Here is a 26,680-nt window from a genome sequence, read left to right as displayed (position 1 = left end):
TGTTATTAAATTAATATTTTATTTATTTTTTATTTATCTTACTTACATCCCATCACTATTATTTTTTACAAATAACTCAAGGTGATGAACATATCCAACATACCATCCTCCTATTTTCCTCACAGCAACCCTAAGAGGTGAGAGATGGGCTAAGAGAAAATGAACGGCCCCAAGGTCACCCAGCTGGCTTTCATGGCTGAGGCAGAAGTAGAACTCACAATCTCCAGCATTCAAGCCTGGTGCCTTAACCACTAGACCAAAACTAAAAGAGAAGTATTTTCTTCTAGTCAAGTATATATTGGTGCTTTCACATAATTATTCTTTGTTAAAAATGTAATCACAAATGTTCAGAATTTCTCTTACAAAAGTCAATTATTTTCTGTATTTTTTAAAGAATGGATGTTTCATTGTAGTCATTGTAATGCTTAGGCTACAAAATGCCTAATAAATGTATACCATTTAAAGCTTAATCAATATAGATAACAAAATATATAACAAATAACAATAACAAAATATTGTTATTTGGGCAATATTATTCATGTATTAAAAAGAATTTCTGAATATGCACAAAGGCTTATATCAAAGGATTTGTAATAGACTTATAGACTCAAGGTCAATTTGAGTAAATAGGATTTGCAGCACTGATTTTAAAGAACCATTTTTAGATATTCACGAAGTAGAAGGTAATCAGTAGTTCCACTGCTGCTTAGGATAATCAAAAAACAGACCTTCTAACCAAAGCTGTATTTTTCAACTTAATTTAATTCTCTTCTAACTTACTTGTGTCCTCACCATAAGAAGCAACCACAAGAAGCAGTCAAAACAACGTAAGGCATCTTGTAGATCTGTCTCAAAATACTCTTATACTTATGTTCCTCACTGATGCTTTAAAGACCAAATAAACTAAGAATTTTCTTCCATTTTTATGTGTTCCTCTGACCCAGAAGCATTGATAACTGCCTTAATTTTCTAGGTCAATCTGATGTCTTCATCAGTTGGTGATAACAATTATACAGTGTGTTTATAATAGACAGTGCCTCTTTTACATACAACACAAATATTCTAAGTTGTTACAATTTTAGTGTTGAGTTTTTGTAATATTTTTTATTTAAAAAACAATAGTTTTCCTATTCATTTTTTGTGGATGTTCCAGATGTTTCAGGGTTCTTTCCATCATTCTGGATCATTTCAAAGATGTGTTTCAGATCTAAACTACGGGTGAGAATGTCAAGTAGAACTTCATCTTTCTGTACTCCATCTATGAATTCTTCAAGAGACAAATCACCTATAGAAACAAACAAGAAAATTTGGTTCGTGTATGGCCTGCCGAAATGAATTAAGGCTGATTTTGTGAACAATACAAAGCATGGGTATCCAGTTAGTACAGAGATGTCAAACTTGATTTCATTGAGGGTTGTGTTTGACCTTGGGAGGAATGGAGGGCATGACCAGGGGGGCTCAGTATCACTCATGTTGGGGTGCCTGTGGCGGCCCAAGCGCTCTGCCAGTGAAAATGGGCTCCCAAGCTCCATTTCCAGCTGTGATGGCCTTCTGCAACCCTCTACCAGTGAAAACAGAGCTTGAGAGGGCTGCATGTGGCCATTGTGAGCTCCATTTTTGGCTGCAACGACCTTCTGCAACCTTCTGCCAGTGAAAACGGAGCTTGGGACGGCTGCCCTTCTGAGCTTCATTTTCACTGGCAAAGGCAATGTGGGCTAGTCCTTCAGTGTTTCCATGGTGGCCTCGCAGATCTAAGCACCCCATGGGCTGGGCCCAGCCCGCAGGCCTTGAGTTTGACACCCCTGAGTTAGCACTAACTGCATCATCCCCTTGTGCTTAAGTCTGGTCATTTTTTGAAAAAGAAAAAAAAGTTGTTGTCTTTCCTTATGCTTTTGACAAATACAAAATTCACATTTCTGTGAGAACATTAAAAAGTTTCATGGATCAATCAACCAAATTCAAATCCATGAGCATTTGCCATCTGTAATGGAATTTAGAATTGATCTTGGAGGTAGAGAAAAAAATGAACAAGCAATTAAGTTTATTCAATCTTGAGAAAGAGGAGAACATGAGAAAGAAACTCAAAGCAACCCTACCTTGATTATATATGGTATAAGATAGGACAGGGAGAAACTTGGACAGCTTTCAAGGTTCTGTTATCCTATCCAAAACAAGCATTCCTGGAATCCCTGCCATGCCTGTTTCTTGATCTAGCCTGCATCAAAGGCTGACATCAAACTTCAAAACCTGTTCAAGTTTCTCTCTGTGGATAGATGTAAGACTCAAAACTGAAGCAGCTGAGTGAATGGATGGGATAGGCATATGGGTTTCATTCCACTAACCATTTTCTTACTTTTGCATAAGAAAATGCAGGCTTCAGCTTGTAAAATAACTCTTCTGCTTCTGATCTTAAATAACTGGAAGACCTGATTTCTGGACCTCAATATTTAGCTGGTTTTAGCTTTACCTTTCTCTTCTTGAAGTGTCCTTTGGGCATTGATTATTATTTCTTCATATTTGAGACTAATTTGAAGTGGTGGTGGATGGAAATAAAATAGACTTCAAGGAGGTACAATTATTAACTGTTTAGCTAGATTCAGTTAAGTCCATCTAGCCAAATAGAAATGGGATAACATTCAGTGCATTCTGAACATTGACAAATTGTTAATTGTAACCTTTTTCCTACTCAGATATTACAATATTTATTTTATTTGTTTATTTGTTTGTCAATCATATATGAGAAAACAAATATAAATATGAACATAGCATATAAATATATAAGTATAAACAGGTATAAGTATATATATAATAAATGAACACACACACAGATACACACACACACACACACACACACACACACAATCCAATATACTGTTGGATTGTATCCAACCAGTAAGTTTCTTACCATCTCCATTTATATCAATTTTATTGAACACCATATCTGTGAATTCCTCAGCTGACATGATTTCTTGACATGGATTAATGGTGCGAATTGCCTGAAAAGAAATATATACATATATAACATGTAAAAGATCTACATTCAATTTCAATGAAAAAAGGTCTACATTCAATCTATAATGAAAAGTGGAATTGACTGAAGAAAACATTGAAGAAAACAATTTACCTTAATGATGTTTAACAACTCATCTCTGTCAATACAGCCATTCCCATCGACATCATACAACTTGAAGTACCATTTTAATTTCTGTTCCACTTTCCCTTTTAGAACCAAGCTTAGAGCTGCCACATACTCCATAAAATCAATGTAGCCATCCTATTGAAGAGCAGAAATGACATATCCATTAATTTAAGTAAGCTAGAGCTATACTTAAAGCTACAGCTTTTATAAGTGTTTTTGAACTTGTGCTTTATGATTATGATTATTGCTGGTGTTGCAGTTATCATCTTATGTTGTAGTTATCCTCTTGAGTTTGAAAGTTCTTATTTAAAAATTATTATTTTTTCCTTTTTTACTGATTATTTTGCTTAAAGCCAAACATTCTTGTTTTAGAGTGAAAGTTAAAAGACCAGACCAGTATATTTTGTAAAGAGTAAAATTTGGGATTATTTCTATGATAGCATAGCCAGAAAGGAACTTTTCTGCTGAAAACTGTCCCATGCAATTATATAATAAAATTGCTACAGGTAATCATAAAAGTAGATAGTACTGTATGGGGAAATGTTCAAACACAGGATGTTTTAACATTAATTTCAACTGTCAACATTCAATCCTGATGAGCAAAGAAAATAAATATGGCACTTTTTCAATCTGCCTTATAGGCCTTCAATTCTTTGCACATTGTTTCTTAAGATAATAGTATGCTATTAACTATCAATAATTTGCTGGTCAATTGATGTTCATTGGTGTTATGAGGTCAAAACAAGGTTTTCAGGGACAGAATAGTGCACTGCGTTTAGGAGAAATTAAGACTACAAACTAAAAAGTCATGTTGGGCATTTCCTAAATGGGCCAATACAAATTAATCAACCCTATAAATTAATTTAGGAAAGAACAGATTAGGAAAGGAGAGGCAAGCTCACTTCATCTGTAATGGTATTCAATGAAGTTGAAAAATGGTATCACAAACTTGGCACACCATGAATAACTCTGTTTGTACAGATGAATTTATTTATATAATATCATAGTTGGAATTAAGGCAGCTTGACTAAACAATTCATAAAAATTATATCCTGCTGAATAATACAAGACTCATTTTTGCATAAATATTTCTATAGGCTAGATTTGCCCATTTGCTACTTGTTTGACCCATTGGGTAATGAACCTAATCAAGGCCCCATTGTAATTTTGATTTCTTTGTCCATTATTACCAAAGTTTGGGATTATATCAGAGCTTTGCTTGTATGATAGGATTTAATAAAATTAGAAACAAAAGCTGTGATTTCAGCTTGAAAGTCTTGTTCAGCACATAAACAAATACTTGGATATACATATACAGTGAATGAATGATGATGATTTAACAGTTCAGTAATGAAACATCTGCAAACAAACGTTAGAAAGCATCAAGAATTCCACATTCAAACATGAATTACAAAGGATGTAGAGATTGATACAAAATAGTACGTGAGAATATTGAATGATTAAGACTGATAATATGTATTAATATCAAATTATGTAAGAAAGTTAATAATATCAATGTGAAAATATATTTAAAAAACCATGAATTACAGATATTTTCTTCTATTGAAATATATATCTGCTAGATTGAATATATATCTGCTTAATTGCCTTTGATTACACCCTAGCTTTTATAGAATAGCCTATATTTCTGGACCCTATAATTGTTGCATATCTTCCATGTCTTACAGAGTTTTTCTGTTAGAAGAATTACTATCATTAACTTTTCTTCTATACGATCTCTATTCTGCCTGATTTCTCAAGGTCAAGCGTGTGTGGTCCATCTCCATATCATATAATGTAATTCACATGAATTTAGCATGTCACTAAATTAAGCTGATTTTTATTTTTGATTTGACTCTTCCGAGCCAATGTCTCTTTGGAACCTATGCATTACAGCTAGGAACTCCTTGAATCTCCTTGAAAGGATTTTGCATGCTTCAATCTATTTTGCTTTGACACAGAGACGCATGAAGTTAAACTGTTCAAGTGCAAAGCTGACCCAACAAGAAAGCCCAGCCTGCTTCTTTAATGTCAACAACAAATGATTCCACATTTAAATGCTTTCCCTCAGAAAGAGCTGTTTTCCTCAAAGTAGGGACGCTGCATTCTGAACCTGGTTCCCTATCATTGTTAGTAGCCAATAGTCAAGCTTCATAATATGACTTAGTTGAAATCATGAACTTCATAAGATAACTCCATTCTGGACTGTTGGAACTATAGTCCCCCCAAATTCCCTCCAGCATTTTTATCTTTGTCTTACGGAAAGCTGATTCAGCGTTATCATTTTATATTTGCACAATTACAACTGATTGATACTGTTACTACTTGCTACATTGAAATTAATTGAATATGAAAAACATTTTTGTAGGGTAGTAGAGACTGTAGAGACTGATATGTAGAGACTGATCTAAAAAAGTAAGTGACACGAGAAAAACTGGAGCAACCTGATGTGTAGAAGGAAATTACAATGAAAATCATTCTGTTCCATTTCTACTTACGAGTCTTTTAATGAGACAATTCTAAGCTTCTGAAGTCTAGGCTTATTCTTTTAAATCACCATCTAATCCAAAAATAATTAATTTAGCCACTGTAACAAACATTTTTTAAAAGATATACCATGATTTATTGGTATAACATAATCATAAAAACAATTTGAAATATGACATAGGAAGTGTATGCAGAATTAATGCTGACATAATGCTTTTGTGCTTGAGTTAAAACTAATCATTATAGTTAATTTTCATAGAAATAAATGCTATCAACCAAAGTAGAAAATGAATCAATACATATAAGTTATTTCATTGACCATTGCATAATAGATTGTGTACATCTTGCTTGTCAGCACAAGCAAAACTCTTGAGGCACATTAAAAATTAATAAATCATTCTGGCATCATGTTTCATATATTACACTTATCCACAAATATATCATATAATAAATGTGTGGCTTTTTAAAGAACCACAATACTCCATATGGTTATCTTGATCAGATCAACATTTCTAAATCTTCTGCAACTTAAATGTTTACTCTGTCCATACACACATGTGCAAATACAGAATACTATAGGCAATAATAATTTATTAAAGTTGCAAACTTAAACTCTCAATGAAACTGAGAAGCTATAACTATTATATTAATCACTTACCTTATTAAAATCAAATGTCTCAAACATTTGTTCAATGTATTCATTTGATGGTTGACTCAGATTTTTCAATCCAAAAAACTGTTTAAACTCATGCAGAGTCAACTGTCCAGAGGGACATTCTGTCATAAACTTCTTGTACCATTGGTGACATTCTGTGGCACTCAGTTCTTCAACAGATTTGCCATCCATATTCCCCATATTTAAAGCTAAACAGAGATGCACGTCTTTCAGGAACAGTGAGGTATTCTAAAAGTTTTTCCCCTCTTTATTAAATTTTCATATAGAAGGGATAGCTCAGAGGAAAACTAATGAAGTAGAAAGAAGGACAGAAGCTGTTAAAAATAAACTTCTTTAATAAGGGGAAGTGAAGAAGCTCTTTGAGAGTTTTAAAATAGTGACAGCTTCTTCAAAGCAGCTTCTGATGTTTAAGTAGCGCTAAAGACTTAACACTAAATAGCCAATGAGAGAAAAGTCCTGTGATGGGTTACTAGTTTACAGAAAATTGAGACCAAAAATAGAACAATGTAATATGAGAGAGTAGTAGATTATAAGGTACAGAAAAAGATTAAATTGGCCATAACCATAGCTTTGAAAATAGCTTAATATTATATAATCCACTTTTCATTATGTCAGAGATGATTATGAGAAAACTAGAAAGAATTTGTGAAAACAATTGTTATCTTTCACAGTTCCTATTACTTTCCTTGTTGAACCATAAAATTTGAAAAGGCCATTCAATTTGAAAGCAGGCCCATTCAAATAAGGTTAAGCAATGCCCTCAACTGAGTTCTGAAGCTCATTGCGCAATAAACACAGTGCAAGAAACAATCCACTGGGTTGTATTGAATAACTATACATTGAGGATGAAACAAACAGAGCAAACTAAGTAGCATGTTATACATAACCATGTGTTCTGCTGAGGTATGCCTATAGCATCACATAGTAATGATAAGGCTAAGGAAAGAAATGTTTAATGACTTTCTTCATGTATTAAGTATATAATAAGCAGCATACTGTATCCGCCCTTGTGGCAGCTTTCCTGTTTTGTTATCTTTTACTAAAAGCCCTAAAATTCTGTGCAGACAGTGGTTGCTCAGGGGTATAAACAAACTGAATCAGGAAATGTGGGTATATGTTTAAGCTCCTTTCTACAGATTTTTGCACTGCAAAGGATTCTCTCAGCACATTCAGCTAACTTTTGGGAGCTCTGATGATCCAGAAATTCAGAAGAGGAAGGCCTGCTCATCATAGGAGCTCTGAATAGAGCAAATAGAGAATTCTTTACAGAAAATTCAAACACTTACTAGACAAGCAGACAAGACACAGGGCAAAGACCTTATAGATAGATGCACACACATCCCTACCCCATACTGGCACTCTACATTCATGTCTACCAAGCCAGTTTAGGTCAACTTATAGACAGATCAATTGCAGGTGTTTATTAGTTATTAGTATATCTGCATACTCTTATCAGTGTTGTTTGTTTTAGATTCCTTTTCCAACTTTTGTTCTAAACATAAAGTTTCCAATGCATATATGTGAATGAAAATAAAATGAAAATAATGTGTGAGAATATCCTGGTCTATCTTGCACACATGTTCCTCAGCCTTGCATATATTGCTTCACATTTCATTGTTTTAATATATAACTGTGTGTGCGTGCTTGTGTGTGTGTGTGTGTGTGTGTGTGTTGTATATTCACAGACTAGAATGCTTTCATATCAATTGTTTTTCTGAATTTCTTAACCAGCTCTTTAAAAACACATAAAAAGTCAGATGCTTTTAGGTCCTGTAAGAATTTATATAACCCTGTGCTTTCCAAACCTTTTTTCATTACTCAAAACCCTCTTATCAGAAAATCCTTTTTATTGCTTATCAGAAAGTCCTTATTTAAATGTACTGTTGTGATTGAATTTGTAGGTTGCTTAAAGAAAAAACACCTTTACTTAATTTTGGATAATTTACCCAGGTTTGGGAAGTAATGATGTAACCCAATGGAGTTAATTCACTAAACTGGCCTTGTAACTTTTATATCTATTGTACAGGTTAGTTATTAGATTCTGAATATCTCTGTCAGATGTGTCAAATTTGCTTTGTTACTGTGGTGTCACGTGACGTATTGGGATTTTTGCTCCCTTTGCTAAACCGGGCATAGGCGTAGCCAGCACATGACGCATCCAGCCCACAGGCCAGGAGTTTAACAGCCCTGATCTGTACGGTTATACAGTTCTGTTACAGAGATGTTAAGGAGAGAATTGTGGGTTTTTTTCATTGTAATACCCAGAAGTACGCTTGGCTCGACAAAGCAAATCTTAAATTGCTTTGGCTTTAGTTCTTCCTATTTCTCTGGGAATAATAAATATATGTGGTAAACAAAGCAACAAAGAGAAAAGTACTGCTCATTTGATCTTCATTTTGGTGCTTTTCTTGCTGGTGGGAGATCTACAGCTGTAGATGTTTCAAAGCCAAAGTAAGGCGGCTTTGATACCTTTCTTGTAGGACTTGATTTATTCCATCATAGTTGGTTCCAGAAGCTCTTGCTGCAAGCTCCCACGGCATCTGCTTTTAGGCATGCTTGGAGGATGACAGAGTTCAGATGAGAATGCTGTTAGGAAAGTCTCAGGAGAAACACATGACTGTTTCAGACTTTTGAGCCTTCTGAAGCCACACCTGGCTTTTTCCCCACAATAGTTCTCCATTTTGGAATATTTACTCTCTCAATATCCATGACTTTCCTTCGGTGGTCAGTGTCTCGGCAATACCGGTAGCCACAAGTTGGTTTTTGTAAAGTGTAAAATGGATTGTAGGAATTGGAGTAATTAGGGTTATAGAAGGCAAAGCTAAGATACTCGGGCTTAAATCCTCCTAGATGTATGACCCTAGGGACATATTCAGAAATTAAAGCCTGCTCTATCTTGTAGCCCAGAGCTATAGGACATTTCTTTTGCGGTTTGTATTCAGGATCTGATGACTTGAACAAAGCTTCAGCCCCTTTCTTCTTGTGTGCCATCTTGCAAGGCTTGACTTAAGACCTTGTCTTCATGGATAACTTGGTCTGTAAAGAGAAAAGCCAAGGGGAGGGTGAGAGATTTAGCCTCCCTTTTATACAACAAGCAAGAGGAGCAGCATTTGGCCAGTTGATTGTCCCCAAACTCTGGGCCACATTGTAAATGTGCAGAAGAATTCTGTGAATATTTGTGTTAGCCTGAATTCACAGCAAGGAGGATGTTAACAATAACAAGCCACCCACCATCAAACTCTTTCCCAAATTTTTTTAAAAACCCATTTTCCCCTAATGGAGGGGTATTTTAAATCTGAAACAAACTGATTAAAAGTAACTATAGCTAGGAAGAAAAAGAAATGGCGGGTGGGAAAACCCACTTTGAGATGTAAAACAAAGTTGAGATTTCCATCCCTAAAGATACTATCCAGCAGCATGTATTCTGTTATGACAGAAACAAAAGGGCCATCTTTTTCTACAGACATCTATATGTCTACACGCACTTTTTTTTAAAATTGAAGTAACTTCCTCTTTTCCTACCTTTCCAATTAATTTTGAAAATGTTTTCCGTTGCAGAAGAGGCCATGCAGTCGTGCTCCCCTACTGGAAAAACAACAATGAATCAAACCCTTCCCAGAACAACAATAAACAATCTATCCCCCAAGCTTGCCTATAGCTTTTGGCTTTTATTGCAAAGTAACAGAAAAGATGCCCAGCAGTTCCAGGCAGAAAGTAAAAGATTGAGAGTAAGAATCAATGTGTTCAGAGGGTATGGTGAAAAAAAGTCAAGACGCAGCCATGATGCATGACTCCACTTGTTTTTACATGTGTTGCACATATAATGCCCACAAAACTGTGCAAAGCTTCAATCACACTGTCACAGCTACATTTTTACTTTTTTGATCATACCCCGCGGACACTCTTGGTAGAAAGTGCAGCAGCTTGTCCAGATCAACCATTATTCCCTTCTTCTCTGTATTGACTCCATTGAAATTTGAAGCTACTTTCCAAACACCAAAACTCTTAGGAGCCCCAGAGAAAAATCAGGGTTCTTTCAAGCAGAAAGGAAAGGTTGCCTTTTCCCCCCAGCAATTTCCATACATGAACTGTCAGTCTTCTCTCCTGCTTCAAGAACCCTTAGCTAACTTGTGAGAAGTATGATAAGAAATTTTAATCATAATCATAATCATCATCATCATAGCAGTTGGGAGAAAAATGCAGAGGAAAGAGCTCACAAGATGGGACATAAAGAGAAGGGGCTATTTGCTGAGGAAATCAAAAACTGAAACAAGTAAAAAAAGTCAAGAAAAAAATCTGAGTAAAGACTTTTCCATAGAGGAACTTATGGGCCACCCAGCACCTCTTGTCTTTTTAAGCAAGGGGTGGGATTCTATCAGTTCGAACCGGTTTGGGTGAATCCCTTGTTCTGAAGATCAGCTGGCAGCAAACCAGTTCGCTGCAACAAGCATGTGGGCCCCACCCTCCCGCCCCTACTGTTTCTTGTGCTTTATTTCCTTTGTTTGGAGCATAGCTGATTTGCGTGGCAGAGCAGTTTGCTGCGCCTCAGCTGTTTTATTCACAGGGACTGCAGTGGAAGGTAAGTGTTAGAGTTTTTAAAATGTGGAATGCGTGCATGGAGCGCTCACAAAGCAATCACCGAACCGGTTGTTATACTGGTGGAATCCCACCTCTGCTTTAAGCCCATCTGACTTTAAGCCATTTCAACTTGCAGGTCCTGTAGTTTGTCAAACAGAAGTCCATAATGTCAAATTTGCAAAATTACATGGGGAAAGAGAATTCCTAGTATTTTTATGAAAATATTGCATACTATTTGAGCTTTTCTGTGTCCTGGTAATATACACATACCTTCAACTGAGAAACATTGGTTTAAAGCAGCTAGTATGCTTTGGGGATCTCAGGGGCCCTGTTACCATCATGTCTTTCTGGACGATCTCAGTATAGGGAGCACTGTAGCAAGTCAAGTTCAGTGTGTAGTTTAATGCTGGACCATGTGTGTTCTACTGCCCCTCTCTAGCAGTAATATCTATAATTTATACATTTATTGTTATGACTTAAAATAGAAAATAGAAAACAAGGGTGAGGAACATACTGAACAATTACTTCCAGCCTTTCTCAACAGCTTGATCTGTCTTGACACTCACTATGTGCTTTTTCCAATGCCGAGAAAGCTCATCACCTATGGCAGAAAACCATACTGACTTGAAATTTGCTGCCCCTATTGTCAGTCCTTTAGCTTGCATATGTTGCCTTTGCTCCCAGTCACTGCCAATCTCCTCGTTTCTCCCACCCACCCCCATCCCCCAGATTTTACATATCTTTGCTTGTTGTTGGAATAAAGAGGGGAGGGAATATTTTGACATTGGTTCAATGAAGAATGACCTCAGGAGACCTCATTCATGGAGCTCAGAAGAGGACAACGTCATGGGGATTCAGCAGAAAAAAAGAGGTCAGGAGAAGTTTATGTCAGGGCAGGTGCAAGGGGGAAAAGAGCCAACATTTATTTGCTTATGCAAACTCTCTGCATCTCTACTTCTTTATTTTCTTCTGATGGGCTAGACAAGGGGAAACGTGCGGATAGTTATTATCTGCCTCAGATTGCAAGAAAATCAGTGCATAGTCAGATTGTTTGAATTTTAGTTCTTTTTTTAAAAAAGTGATAGCTTAAGGGCAGTTTAAAGGGGATTTTTTTAAAAAAATGGAAAAATTTCAAAAACTTTAGTGAGGTGATTGTAAGTGGTCTAAGTCAGAGTTCCCCAATCTTTCCAGCTTTGTGAACTTGAAACTCCATTCCCAGTAGAGGGGAAGAAGGGATCGTTCTGCCTGAGCGGCAAACAAGTGTGCATCTATGTGCATTCCCATTTACACGAGTAGCAGCCAAGCATGTGTGCATGCATCCCACTTGCCCGAGCAACAGACAAGTACATGCATGCTCCATTTGCATGAATGACAGGAAAGTGTGCTCACCACTTGCACAAATGGAGCTGCACACGTATGTGCCTACCACTCGTGCAAGTGGGGATGAGCGCCCACTCGGCCTCCACTTCCACAGCCCAGCTGCAAATGGCTCAAGGCCCAGTGTTGGTCCATAGCAGTGGTGGGATTCAAAAATTTTTACTACTGGTTCTATGGGCATGGCTTGGTGGGCATGGTGTGGCTTTGTGGGTGTGGCTTGGTGGGCATGGCAGGGAAAGGATACTGTAAAATCTCCATTCCCACCTCACTCCAGGGGAAAAATACTGCAAAATCTCCATTCCCTCCCAATCCCACTAACCTGCTTTCCAGCTCCATTCTCCTGTGCAGGGCAACAAAAGAAGACCCAGCCGATCAGCTGGGACACAGGAGACAGAGAATAGCTGTGTGCGGGGCCAGCCAAAGGTGGCTATTCCAAACTACTCAAAATTTCTGCTACCGGTTCTCCAGAACTGGTCAGAACCTGCTGGTCCAAAGCCCAGGGGTTGGAAACCCCTGCTCTGGGTGCTTATTTTTTTTAAAAAAGGCAATGAAAATATTTTACAATCAGTTATCATTCATTTTATGAAAACTAATAAAAAGAGTCAACAAGATTGCAAAACAGCTTTCTTCAAATCAGAAGTGAGTCTTGCTAATTCTGCCTTTGTTTCAACCAGTGTTTTGACATCCTGGCATGATAGCTATTTTTAATTGTTATATAATTCCAAATAAAATATTTTATTCTCCAACCTGTCTCTCTTGTAATGTTTACTTTCCTGGAGACTATTGAATGAACAAATGATTTATTCAGTAGTTAATGAAACTGTTTATGCATTCTAAACATGGAGGGCCCTTGACGCTATTTTAAAACCTTATTAATGGTTTTCTACTTTCCATGACGCTCTGAGCTTGTTAGGCTGCACTAATTCAGCTCTCTAAATCTAGTTCTGTCCACTAAGTTATAAAGCCATTAATCCTCTAAGAAGGGAAATTACCTAACACAACAGTCAAAGCCTATGCAGCCAAGTAAATAGAGCAAGACAACCTTGTTTTAGTTGGGTGTTTTCTGTTCAAAGAAAAGACACCTTTCATCAGCCATGCATCACAGGAAAAGATTGTTGTTGTTGTTGTTGTTAAATAAAAGTTTTAAAGAACACAGATGTTCTTTTTAAAGAAGAAGCTCAGTTTAATAGAGTAACAGTCTAAATGCAGATTATTAGTGTAGGCCACTGTTTCGCAACCTCAGCAACTTCAAGATGTGTGCGGACTTCAACTTCCAGAATCTTCCCAGTTTCGAGAGTTGAAGCCTACACATCACTAAGTTGCTGAGATTGAGGAAGCACTGGTGTACACTCTATTGTAAAACCACTATACACCAGTGGTGGAATTCAAATATTTTTACCACCGATTCGGTGGGCGTGGCTTGGTGGGCACACTTTGCACTCATTTTAGTTTACTTTATTGTTATTGCACCTCGTACAACGAAATCAAACACCATCTTCAGTGCACATCATGACCATGACCATGACCATGAAAATAAACATAAACACACATCCTTCACATTCTATACATTGAATTGAAAACCCCTGATATTGTATTAATATTGCACTGTACAGAAGAATTCAAAAGAGCTACTGCCCTGGGATAGAAGCTGTTTTTCAGCCTATTTGTCCTTGTTTTTATTATTCGGTACAGTCTGCCAGATGGTAATAGTTCAAAAAAAGGGTTCCCAGGATGAGATGGATCTTTGAGAATGTTTTGAACTTTCTTAAGGCAGCAGGAGCTATAAAGCTCTTCCAAAGAGGGGAAAGGGCAACCCATGATCTTCTGGGCAATGACATTAACCCTCTGGAGTGCTGTCCGATCTGCCATGGTACAACTGGCAAACCATACAGAGGTGCAGTATGTTAAAATGTTCTCTATGGTGCAGCGGTAGGTCACCAGCAGTTTGCGTTTGTGTGCATGTGTGTGCCAAACACGCACTTTGCACAGGCGCAGAGGTGTTCTAACTCACCTCCTGCAAGCATGCATGATATCGGTCACTTCAGCAGTTGCTGCACAAAGCAGCTGCACTTCAGATTCAGAGGATAAAGGTGAGTATGGGAGCATGAGCGGGAGGGTGGGCCCAACAGCAGACCGGTGGAGAGAACTGGTTCAGTCTCTGTTGTTTATCGCTGCTACCAGCTCTGCAGAACCGGTAGAATACCACCACTGCTATACAATGATATATAGTACATTATACTGTAAGACAGTACATTAGGGATCCCCAATGCCCAGTCTATGGATTGGCACCAGTCTGTGGCATGCCAGAAACCAGGCAATGCAAACAAGCAAAGCCCCATCTGCACGATGCCGGCAGCACACGAAACCACACTCTCCCCTCCAGTCCACCTCTCTCCCTGGAACCAATCCCTGGTGCCCAAAAGGTTAGGAGCCACTGCAGTATATGATACATTTCCAAGTGAAATCAATCCATGGACTCAAGAAGTCCCCAGTCCCTTTTCATAGCTTACAGAATCTACTCCAAATGGGTACTGAAAATACCACTTTGAAATTGGTGGGAAATAATAATAAAAAAAACTTAGAGTCTGTCCTAAGAGAACTTGCCACTTCAGTTTGACAAAACAGTTTTCTTTGATGAGCTGTTGAGCATTTCTTTGACCTAGCGAATAAGTTTTCAGAGCCAAGGTCACTACTCCTACCTTGCAAAGACTGACCCAAAGCCACTGCTACTGAGCAATGAAGAAGGGAGCTGCTTTGCTTTCCAGAGGAACACTGACCAGATGCTGCTCTCAAATTTTTAACACAGTTGTTAAGTGAATTCTGGCTTCCCTGCTGTCTTTATTTGTTAGAGATCACAACATGACCATAAGTTACTGTAACCGTCATAAATATGAGTCAGTTGGCAAGCATCTGAATTTTGATCACATGACCATTAGGGATGCTGCAGTGGTGATAAGTGTGAAAAACAGTCATATCACTTTTTCCTGTGCCCTTGTAACTTTGAATGTCCACTAAACAAACTGTCAAGAACCATCTGTATTTTGTTAACAGGATCCTTCAGCCTGAAACAACTCGGATTCTAGTACTCTGCTATTAGACTTTTGTGCTACTTAGCCAACTTTCCACAATCTGGTGCCCAGGGTCTCAGCGTGCGGAGGACATTAGGAAAACTGATTTTTAACTGGATAACTGGATGGAATGGATAGGTTTTGACACAGCTGCCCGGTTAACTCCCGTTTACTGCTTCTGATTTTAAATATCAGACCATTGTTTTATTATTTGATCCAGGCATATTGACAAAGGAAGCTGTTCTCCAGGTCACATTGCCAAAATCTGCAGTGATTGGAATTTTGCAGCACATCCACGAGTTAGACAGCCCGGATTCCTTGGATCCTGAACAAATGGGATTATGATGAAATGGGGGATTCCCTTCCTCGTGCTCTGCCCCATCCTCTGAAGCCCAGCCGGCTCCTACCTTCCAGGGAATCCCTCCCTATGGGTTCTCCTTTGGCGCCGTCACGCTGCAGTTTTCCTCCACGTGAGCACCGCGCCCCTCCTCTTCCAGTCTTTCCTAAGCTCCTGGAAAAATGCGGCCGGCAGAGAGGAGAGAATAGATGGGCGTTGCTGCCGGACACATGATGACCTCAACCGTCCAGTGCCACTTCTTGATTGCAGCTGCGGATGGCGCTGTGCCGCGCCGCCCGGTCCAGATCTGGGCCATTGTGACTGGGGAAAGGCGTCAGTTGGCGAGGCAGAGCTGGATTGTTCCTGCAAAGGGAAGCAAGCGGCTGGGAGTTGCTGGTTTCCCGCCTCACTCGCAGGAAAGTCAAGAAGCGATTGAGACTTCAGAGGAGGGAAAAAACCGCCTTTCCTGTTTAGGAGCAGCCCGTATCTCTGCTGGCCCAGAAGCGAAGGCCACACCAGACAGAATCAGAAAGCAGTTAAGCAATTGACTGACCGCAGTCGCTCAGCGGTATTCTTCAAATCCATATTCTGAAGCCGAGTCCTTGTTTCAAAAGCTAAGGAATTGGGGACTCTGGGGGTCGAGGGACGAGCCTTCTAGCTCTCCCTCTTGCCCGCCCCCCCCCCCCGCTTTGGCCCAAAACGGCGTTGCGAAAGCAGTAGCAACGCTCTTGCATGACAAGCGAGGCCATACTAACATTATAATATTAAGATTTACTATTTTGCAGTACTATTTTATAAATAATGCTCTCTCTCTCTCTCTCTCTCTCTCTCTCTCTGTGTGTGTGTGTGTGTGTGTGTGCAGCCCTGCCCAGAGATGAGCAGGGACAGATAGCTTACAGAAAACAAATATTTCAATATTCTCCTTCTCCAGCAAAAAGGCAAGTGCAGAAAGCTAATCTGATGTTTTTCTTTGCATGCCTTGCAATTATTCACCTCTCCCCCCCACCCCTTATCAATTATGATTCCTTTGGCTATATTTGAAAGAATCACTTTGAAAGAAGAAGGGCAGTAAATAAATCCTATAAGTAAATTTTAGAGAAGTAATGATGTTAAATGAATTAAACACATTTACCTCTTTGAAACTTTCTGGCTGCTCTTCCAGTCATTATTTTTGGGGTGATCAAGCTAGTTGAGAGACAACCCATCAGAACAACAATAGATGCTCTTCTGAGTGTTTTTCCTGCTTAGCAGAGTTTTATCAGTGTGTGAGGGATTTTGTATATGAGGTTTTGTCTTTCTGCTAACTATTGAGTGCCAACTTGACCCTCATTAGGACTCAAAAAACATGACTGGTCAAAGTCCCCCAGATGGATTCCATGCCTGATAGAGATCTATAATCTAGGCCTCCCCATTCCTAATCCAGTACCTTGAAACATTGTTTTTCAATCTCAGCAACTTTAAGATGTGCTGGCTGGGGGATTCTGGGAGCTGAACTCTATGTGTGTTAGAGTTGCCATGGTTGAGAAACACTGCCATAACTACTACACCACACTGCCTCTCTCAGAGCAACAATCCATACGAGAAATTTTTAGTTAAGAAACTACTTGTGCCCTGAGAGATGAATTAATAGGCAATGTAGCTTAAGACAACTGTATTAAACTGGTACAAATAGATATATGGCAACCATAAGTAAAACATGAACTTAGCCTGTGAAAACAAGAAAGCATGAGAAAGAAACTCAAGATCATCCCACCTTGACTGTCTTTGTTATAGGAAGAAGAGACAGAAGGATTGTCAGGATTTCAAGATTCTGTTACTAAAGCCTGTCTCAATAAAATATTTTCTGGTATTTTATATGATATTTCTTGCCTACCTCACCTGAATTCCTCCAGACACAGGAAGACTGTAGCTGTTAGCAGCCATACTAGCCAAGAATCCTGGAAACTGATCTATTAAGTGGCAAAAATATATTCTTAATAGTTTTCATAACCTTATACAGTAATTATTTATCATAATTTATATGCAATTATTAATTAATCTGGCTGCCAGTAAGTTTACATAAACTTAAGAAGGGTAAAACTACAAGCTTGCCTCCTACACAACACTCAATTAAAAAATCCTGTGCATAATTGCATGATTGTAGATGGAATGCCGTATCAATCCGTTTGTTCCTGCTTAGTTGTCTGTGACAGCTTATCATTCTTTAAAATCTTTTCAAAGGGACTACACCCTTCTCAGGCATGCATCATTTAATGTTTATGCATAGCTGAGTTTCATGTGAGTTAGCAGCATGAATAACTTGCGTCATGTCATAACAGATACTTACAGGAAAGGGAGTGCTGTGATTTTATTATATAACCTCTCTGCTGTATTTCTTATACAAAAAGCACATATTTGTCATCACTGGGCATATTCATCGCTGAACATATTCAGATTTGGGAATATGTCTGTGCATAATTTCAACTATTGTCTTTTCCTTAATCAAAGGGCTCTCTGATTTCCAAAGTAATTATACTTAGATCCAGAGATACCATGTCATAACGACTTTGCTTTAATCTCCTTCCTACCCCACCCCTTTTAAAAATGTATTTTTTCTCTATGTTCCACTACTAAAACGCTGAGCATGGTGCAGGACTACCTCCAAGCTCATCTTGTGCTTTTCCCTTCCCATAACAGCATTACACTTAACATTTATCACATAATGTCATCACAATAACACTCTTCAATTTCTTTTCTACCAATTATCGTGGATGAAATGAGTTCTAATGTTGCAGCTAACAGGGCAAATTCTCAGGCATTGCAGGCTGTTCAACTCTTTCTAGTGAAGTAACAATCTTATTTATTTCAGGGTGTTTCCATTACAAGGAATCATGAAAAGTACATATGAAGCTCCTTTTTTCAACTTTAGATGCTATTCCTGGTGTTATCCACTGACATTTGCATGTGGATAAATTTCTATTCCCTGAGAATGCAAAGCAAAATATCTGGGTATACTCAAAGTGCCTCTATTGCCAAATGTACTCTGTTACTGCAAAGCATTTCTAAAGATGTTCTTGATTATTCAGGTTTTATGTGCCACTTCTAAAATGGCTGAGACTGAGATGAACAGGATTCTCCCTTCATACATTTTTACCTTTTAGGTGGTATGGAATGCACACAAATCTAATGGAGATATCAGATAATATTGATGCTAAATATCTTTTGTTTTTTTAGAGCACTGCCCTCTTGTGGAAAAATAATTTGTCACCTTATTTCTTCTCTTAACATTACCAGTCAATTTTTATTTTTGAATACATATCACTACCATCACAAATGCTAATTCTACTATGACATTCATTTCCCACCTTATATTCTGAGAAATATACTTCTATTTCAGGAAAATCATCTAAGTTTCTGTTTTAAATGTTTTGATTTTTGATTTCCCATAGGGTTTCATTGGAAATATACTGTATAAGGGAAATAACAAGCAGTTATTGTTATTTGCCCATGTGACTGCAGAGCATAAATTATCCTGTCTTCATTCAGCAAGAAAAACCCTGCATTAGATTCTACCTTTATGCAGGACGTTAATGCAGTAGAAACTGGTTTACTTGCAAAATGAAGATTGGGGAATGATCTCTCTCTCAATTTCTCTTGCTTTGTTTCAATATAAAAAGCTGAGAAAAATATGAAAAATGCAGTGAAAATCTTCTAATCTGGAAAATTAGCTGAAATGTCCTCAAACTGCCATCAATCATCGACACAAACTGGATCACCCACAACTAGTTTAGCACGAAATGCTACTTGGCACAGATCAAATGTAAAATGTTTTTCCTAGAATTTGAGGGACACATCCTGTAGTAGACTGTAGTTAAAGAAATATCAACAAAAAGCAACTCCTATTGGGCAAAAGAGCTGTAAGTCAGCCAAATGTCATCAGAAAACACCTCTGAGAATGAACAGTGTCAGAGAGACCATTCCTATTACTGCTTGAGGGTGGCAAACTTAAATGTCAGATTACTAAATGTTTGTTTATCATCAGTATGTGAATCATTTGACTAGATTTTTCTCACATTTTCTAGTTTAGGCTTCATACCATTCAGTGCTTTCCAGTTATATGTTTTTGACCTGTACTGAAGCATATTAAAATCGGCTGTTGGTATAAAACAAACATGTTTATTTTCACACTGTGATGTGGTTTAGAGGAATATGTTATTGTGCATGTTATATTTTTATCCATTACATTAAAGTTTTCAACAAAACAAGACCAAAATATGCAGGAAATTGAGTATTGCCACATTCAAAAAATAATCAGGGCTTATGATACAGCATGAGCAGAAGTAGAAAGGTTGTTTCATTCCTGTTGCTGGACTAAATTCTGCTGCCACAAATGCTTTTGGCAGAAAACTGATTTGTCAAGCAGAATAAAAAGGCAATTTATATTTAGCTTTTACAAGATTTCTAACAAAAGTTAATGTACGTTTTAAACTAGGTAGCAAGCCCTTAATCTGTGCTGGTAAAGTTTTGTGTAGGACAGTCATGAAAGAAAATTCCCTCTCATTTTATCATCCTTCAAGATGGGCATTTTTATATCTGCTCTTTGTTTGCTTTATGGTTACTACATCATTATTTTTCTGAGAGGTTCGGGGCAATGAATGTACTCTTCCTTCCCAACCACCATTTTATCTGCAAAACAATCCTATGAAATAGTTTAGACTTAAGACCAAGGTCAGATAAATATATCTCAAGACAAAATATTAAATATCATATGGACAACAAATATGCACCTTCAAGGTTATTGTTTGCCCAGTTCTAACATATTGTGTTAAAGTAGCAGTTACTGGTCAACAATCCTGGAAAAATGATGCTCAGAGACAGAAATTGCCAAGCAAATAGTTCATTTCAGGCACAGGAAGGTTGGTTTTAGGGAAGAGTGTGCTGGCAGGAGAGGTCTCATCAAATCTCTATACCAGAATTTCTCAACCTTTAGCATATTAAGCAATAGCAATAGCACTTAGACTTACACTGCTTCACAGTACTTTACAGCCTTCTCTAAGCGATTTACAGAGTTAGCATATTGCTCTCAACAATCTGGGTCCTCGTTTTACCTGCCTCAGAAGGATGGAAGGCTGAATCAACATTAAAAAGCTCAGAATGGAACTCCTGGAGTGAACAGCTAGTTAGCCTGCAGTACTGCATTCTAACCAATAGGCCACCATGGCTCTTTATGTATGGACTTTGTCTTTATGTATGGACTCTGTATGGACTTTGATCTCCAGAATTCCCCAGGAATTAGGCTGGCTAAAAGATTCTGGGCATTGAAGTCCACACATCTTAACATTGCAAAGTTTGAGCTCTATTCACATAAAATGAGAACTGGAATTAGGCTGGGAAGTTTGGAAAGAAAAAAGATTTCTTTTGGACAGAACAAGCATTTGGTGCTGCCTCTTCCCTGGACAGCAAACAGGTCCAATTTCAGTCTTGTAAAGGCAAGGCAATTTGTGCAAAGGTACAGAACTGTAGGACAAAGAAATCAACTGCCCTCTTTTTAATGAACAGTACCTGGGAAAATTGCAGATGTTAGAGGAAAATTTCTGCCAGGAAACATGAAAATTTATGGAAATAGGCATAGAGAATCAGAGTTGGGTTACTTTACGTTTTCATTTTTATATAAAAAGGAAGCAAGCAACTATTTGTAGGTCAAAATTATATTTGTGGATAAAGAACTCAGTATTTTTAATCCTGTTGAATTATGATTGGAGAGCTTCTGATGAATTATTCCTATGTCAGTCACTCATTTCAATCAATTTTTTTCTCTCCATCCTTCTTCCTGTCTTTTAGAAGCAAACATTTAGGATTGCACTGATTGCCAATACAGTGTTTTTCTACATTATTTAGATGCATTGAATTTAGATGCATTTGAAGGCCTTTGTTGTACAGAATCACACAAACAGTCCAGAGCAGCCTGTTTTTCCTCAAGGTTCTGTCAACACAGATGCAGATTAAAAGGTGAAAGTTTGAGTTCAGCTTGATTCCTGATGATTTTATAGACACATCATGACATGGGGTTTTTTTTTGTTGGTTTTTGTGGCAACAGCATAGAAGTGGCTTGGTGCCTTCTTTCAGGATGCTCTTTCAACTTCCCAGCCTAACCTATTAACCTGTGATTTCTTGAAAGTCTTCCACCCAAATGCTAACCGGGTATCACATATCATCTATAATAAGATTTCCATGAGATAATTGAAATCTTGTGACTTTCACACCAAAGGATTGGAATCATGGGAGCTCTTACAAATGGAATTGAAGCTTTGAAAAGTTATTGTTCTCTAACATATGACTTGATGACTGAAAAAATATTTATACTAATCCTAGTCCTAAATGAGCCTACAAATACAATATTATATACAATTGTCAATTTCTAATACCTATCTGAAAAGAACTTCCTCTGATAGGAAACCCTGTTATTCAGTTCTCAGAAAAAATGCTTCCTGTACATGCTCAGTTGTTCTAACCTCACTGCTACACCTATTCTGAGGCTCTACTTTAGCATTACAAATGATGACAGGCAAGCCTTAACTTGTCCAACCACATCTTGACTGAAAGAACTGATTATGGATAGAGCCTGTCATGGGTGTTTTTCTGACTTCTTGTCTCTGGGTTATTTATGATATGCCATGGTTTAAAGGTTTGTAATAGTAACGGGCAAAGGAACGAACAATTTCTTCCCCACTAATGATTTATAATGACAATACTGTCATTCTGCAGTTGTATGGAAAAGCAGCAGTAATGAATATATGCTTTACTTTGCAACAGTGATGACTAGTTGATATCATAAAACGTTACTAATCGTTAGTGTGGAAATGCAATGTGATTGCACAAACTTCTTGGATAGGGAGCAAAGAAAGCCTAAAACAGTTGGATATTTTAAAACATGCAAAAGTTTCATTCTGAATGGCAGCTCCTAGAAATTTCACCACCTAGTCTCAAAATGAAGTCAAAATAAATAAGGAAGCACATATTAAAAGAGCAACTACATCAGAATTTTCTATTCTTAGAGATAATCCAGTGTCTTACCTAACTGAAAGCATGGAAATACAGGATTACCTTAAAGAACATGTTACAAAACAGATGACCTTGTACTAAACTGAGTTTGTCAAATCAAGGCGTTAAAATGTCCCTTGGTATATGCATGTTGCTTCCTCCCTGATTTACATACCTCCTGCACTGCACCACAAATGGATGAAAGAATTGTACATTCTGTACTATGGTTGAAAACTGGAATAGGAATATCATGGGTAGAATTACTGGTGTATCCATGCTTTCTACCCTGAGGTGAGGTTGGGGATAATTTCATAAATAGTACCATTCCTTTTATCAGTATCTTGATAACACCCCAAACTTGGAAAAGGCCAGCTGGAGGATTATTATTTATTTATTCACTTTATTTGGTTTATATGAGAACAGGAAATGACTAAGAAGACATTAAAACAATGATCAACCAAAACAAAAACCAAAATTACAGTTCTCAAAGCCTTGTACAGTTTATGTACTAATGTGTCCCATAAGCCACAAACTAAAATAATGATAGATTGAAACCTGGATAAGCCATTCAAGTACCAGCGGTGGAAACTAGCCTATGATTGTCTATCATTTCCACTCTCAGTGCATAGATATGATTAAGAGACAATATAGCTATTTAATGAAAAAGAAATATATGCAGAATATGCCTACATTACCATGTGATATCTTCATATAACATAAGAAACTAGAAGGTTTAGAAAAGTACCCTGCCTTTTAGAACCCATCTAGCTAAACAGCATGCAGACAAATTAAATTTTGCAGCTGTTTTATATTTTCCTATTTTTTCCTCTTTCACACTAAGGGAAATGATAGCATAAGCAATGTGAAAATTCCATATATGATCAGAAGACTACATAAAAGAAACATCCTCATAATATAAGAGGTGTATTAACACAATACAATTCATTGCCAACTTGAAAGGTCTTGGGGGGCTTCCAGTTTGAGCTTCTTCGTCGACAGACCGAAACCTCATCTCTATGAGGCTTCGATCCGTGCTCGCCGCCGGAGCGCCCTGAGCCGGCTGGTTTCGGGGCTAAGCCACCCTGTAGAGGTGGTGAAGAAGGGGGAGGCTGCCTGCAGGGTTAAGGAGAGCCGCATCTCTCCTCCCCAGCTAGCCATTACTCCCTTTCCCAAAGGCAGTTGTAGCGGTGGTCAGAAATGGCCACCACAAAGAAGAACTCTACCAGAAAAGAATGTGCAGGAGGAAGATAAGAAGAGAAAGTTTTGGTTGACCGAGTCAAACAGCAAAAGCAACAAATAAGGTACCCTGGAATTTAAATTTAATAACATTGTTCTCAAAGAAGATTTTGAAGCTGCGAAGGAGAGAGAGAAGGAAAAGGATTAGGTTTTTTTTTCTTCCCTTCCTTATACTGACAGCTAAGAGACTTAAGCAAGAAATTGAAAAAAAAAATCCACTTTGACATTAATAGGCATCTAAGCTGAAAATAAAAGTCAAAGGGATAATAAAGATTTCTGGATATTTAAAAAATTTTAAAAGCAGGAAAGGAGAAAAAAAAAAGAATAAAAGGGCAGGATCTGGAAAAATGGAGGAGACTGCCTGGAACTAAGGAATGGAACTGTAACTAAAAGGAACTTACAATGAAATTTCCACAAGATTCCTCAAAGATACATCTTAATTGCAACTTGGTAACAAAATAATAGAACCCCAGGAAGAGAAAGTGGAAAAAAGAAGCAGAAAGATTTTGGTGATTTTGGTTTTTGCAATCTGGATGACTAAAATTAACCGGGTGGTTGTTTAAAAGTCTTTAAAATGGTATCACTCTTAGAAGAACTGAAAATGGAACTTAAAAAATGGAAAGAAGATGCACAAGAAGGGAGAGGTTCTTTTGGCTTCGTATTTCAATTCTTAGAAATGGAGATCTGGAACAGAAACAACAAGAAATGCTTGCAGAACAAGAAGATTGGGACAAAGAAGAAGCCATCTTTAATGATCAAATAATTTTAAGTGGGGGGAAAAAAGAAAAGTGGGGAAAGAGAGTGAAAGGTTTAAGACTAGAAAAAACAACCAAAAAGAAGAAGAAGAATTTGAAAGATAAGTATAATATTAGAAAGCAACAGAAGAGGGGCTTACAGATGAGAGAGTTAGAAGTAGAGAGACGAGGGGGTAAAAAGGGGAGGGAGAAGAAGAGGGGGAAGAAGGCAAGGAAAAGAAGTTATAAAAGATAGAAACAAGAAATGGAGAAACAGGGAAAAGATATAAGGATTGTAACCATAAGCTTGTTTAGAGATAATGGGTGAAAATTTAATTGCAAAAGGGATTCTGCAAAGGTACATAAAATAGCATTGTTATATTATAAACTGAAATAATTTTAGAAAATATGATTAAAATGGTGGATAAAATATTTACTGTAATGTAGTTGATTGTTTCGTAATAAATAAATGAATTAAAATGATTGAGAGAATTAAATGGGAACATTTTTAATTATTAGTGATGATTTATAAAAATATAAGTGAGAAATATGGGGAAAAAACTATTAACTATGGAAAGTTTATAAGTGTTCCCAAGGAAGTATGATATTTAATTGAAAAGAAATGTTAAAGATGTTAAGATTTTAATGAATATTAATGATAGAATTGAATTGGAATGGAATGTGTGCTTTATTTACATATATATATATATATATATATATATATATATATATATATATATATATATATATATATATATAATTTTTTCTTTTTAAGAATATAGTGTGTATTTTAAGAATGTACCAAGCAGAATTCGATTGGAAGTTATGTATTATATTGAATGCTATAATCTTAAAGGTATACACTGAAGCTTAAATAAGAGTTTGAATGGATAAAATTAAAAGATATAAAGGTGTCATACTCCAATTGGTAACTACAGGGAAAAATTGTTTAATAAGAAAAGATAATATGAAATTGAAACAGGACTGACAAAAGTATAAATATAATGATTTGATTAAGATGAGATAATTAAAATAAAGTTGAGAAAATCAAAAGAGGGGAAAAACTATGTAGAAAATATAAAACGGTAATAAGATATGGAATAGAATATAAAAATGTGCATGAAATTGAGTTTGGTGTCTGTATGAAGAAGTGATAACCTGGGACCATGCTATTTTCAAAAAAGATGTTTTATTTGTATTTTGTTTTTGTGAAAACCCAAATAAAACTTTCAAAAAGAAAGAAAGAAAGGTCTTTGGGGGGGGGAAGAGAATTGATAATGATAATGATACATAAGACATACTAGCTTTCTTCTAACATCATGGGTAGTAGACATCCCTCTTGGTTCAATAGAAATAAATCCCCAAATAGCAGTGTTATGCCATTTTCATGACAAAATAAAATATCTTACAGCAGTAAGCAAGCCCTAAAGCTCACCAGTAGTGTGATAAAATCAAAAGCTTTCTCCTTTTTTCTTAAATCATTCCTGCCCTAATACATGTCTCTACCAACCCCTCAAGATAGTACTCTTTTAAAGGCACCTCCCATTTCTGTTCCTTCCTTTCTCCTGTGTATATAATATAGCTTGCTAAACAGGTTTGATGAAACAGTGCAAATACCAGTCAATATGTCTTGCATATTTCTCATAGGTATTTATCCTGCCCATTGGCATGCACATATCTTCTCCACTGTATAAGAAAATTACTGGCCCTGCTTTAACCCCACTGAATTCAGTGGGCTATATGTAGACTTGTATGAATCAGAGTCATAGCAGTAAGGTTTGGAAGTTACCTCAATTATCTACTCCAGGGGTGTCAAACTCGTGATGACGTGTTGTCATCCCATGATGTATCACAACTCTTTTCCCCTTCACTAACCCAGGGATGGACGTGGCCAATACATGACACATCTGGCCCGTGGACCATGAGTTTGACACCCCTGATCTAGTTTAAGTCCTTGCCCACAACAAGAATCCACTACTATAGCATGTTTGATAGATCCCAAAGGTGCTTTTTCAAAAGGCAACCAGG

The 26,680-nt window shown here is 37.3% G+C and overlaps 2 protein-coding genes across 4 annotated transcripts; both read right to left on the bottom strand.

Annotated features, from left to right (window-relative positions):
• Positions 1-1,060: 1,060 nt before the first annotated feature.
• Positions 1,061-6,779, bottom strand: GUCA1A (guanylate cyclase activator 1A). The gene is made up of 4 exons (XM_026713007.2): positions 6,285-6,779; positions 3,125-3,274; positions 2,906-2,996; positions 1,061-1,285 (listed from the first exon to the last, which is right to left on the bottom strand). The coding sequence occupies exons 1-4, from the start codon at positions 6,480-6,482 to the stop codon at positions 1,128-1,130; spliced, it is 597 nt and encodes a 198-aa protein (XP_026568792.1). The 5' UTR covers positions 6,483-6,779; the 3' UTR covers positions 1,061-1,127.
• A 2,054-nt stretch (positions 6,780-8,833) lies between these two features.
• Positions 8,834-26,161, bottom strand: CIMIP3 (ciliary microtubule inner protein 3). 3 transcript variants are annotated; one of them, XM_087929348.1, is made up of 3 exons: positions 25,954-26,161; positions 9,825-9,887; positions 8,834-9,338 (listed from the first exon to the last, which is right to left on the bottom strand). In XM_087929348.1, the coding sequence occupies exon 3, from the start codon at positions 9,291-9,293 to the stop codon at positions 8,925-8,927; it is 369 nt and encodes a 122-aa protein (XP_087785474.1). In that variant the 5' UTR covers positions 9,294-9,338; positions 9,825-9,887; positions 25,954-26,161; the 3' UTR covers positions 8,834-8,924. The 3 variants fall into 3 exon arrangements, with proteins under 3 accessions (XP_087785474.1, XP_087785473.1, XP_087785475.1); XM_087929347.1 differs by lacking the exon at positions 25,954-26,161 and adding an exon at positions 15,733-15,848; XM_087929349.1 differs by lacking the exon at positions 9,825-9,887.
• Between the last annotated feature and the right edge of the window lie 519 nt (positions 26,162-26,680).

The sequence above is a fragment of the Pseudonaja textilis genome, chromosome 3 (genome assembly GCF_049901715.1).
Source record: "Pseudonaja textilis isolate UNSWEBS1 chromosome 3, rPseTex1.2, whole genome shotgun sequence".
Classification (NCBI taxonomy): domain Eukaryota; kingdom Metazoa; phylum Chordata; class Lepidosauria; order Squamata; family Elapidae; genus Pseudonaja; species Pseudonaja textilis.
Note: the sequence above shows the minus strand (reverse complement) of the source record. Positions and strands in the feature narration are given on the sequence as shown.

Coding starts and splice junctions, on each gene's coding strand:
- GUCA1A (XM_026713007.2), bottom strand. CDS start 6,482: ATGGGGAATATGGATGGCAAATCTGTTGAAGAACTGAGTGCCACAGAA. Junction 3,275..6,284: donor AGACATTTGATTTTAATAAG/GTAAGTGATTAA, acceptor GCTCTTCAATAG/GATGGCTACATTGATTTTAT. Junction 1,286..2,905: donor AATTGATATAAATGGAGATG/GTAAGAAACTTA, acceptor TTGTTTCTATAG/GTGATTTGTCTCTTGAAGAA.
- CIMIP3 (XM_087929348.1), bottom strand. CDS start 9,293: ATGGCACACAAGAAGAAAGGGGCTGAAGCTTTGTTCAAGTCATCAGAT.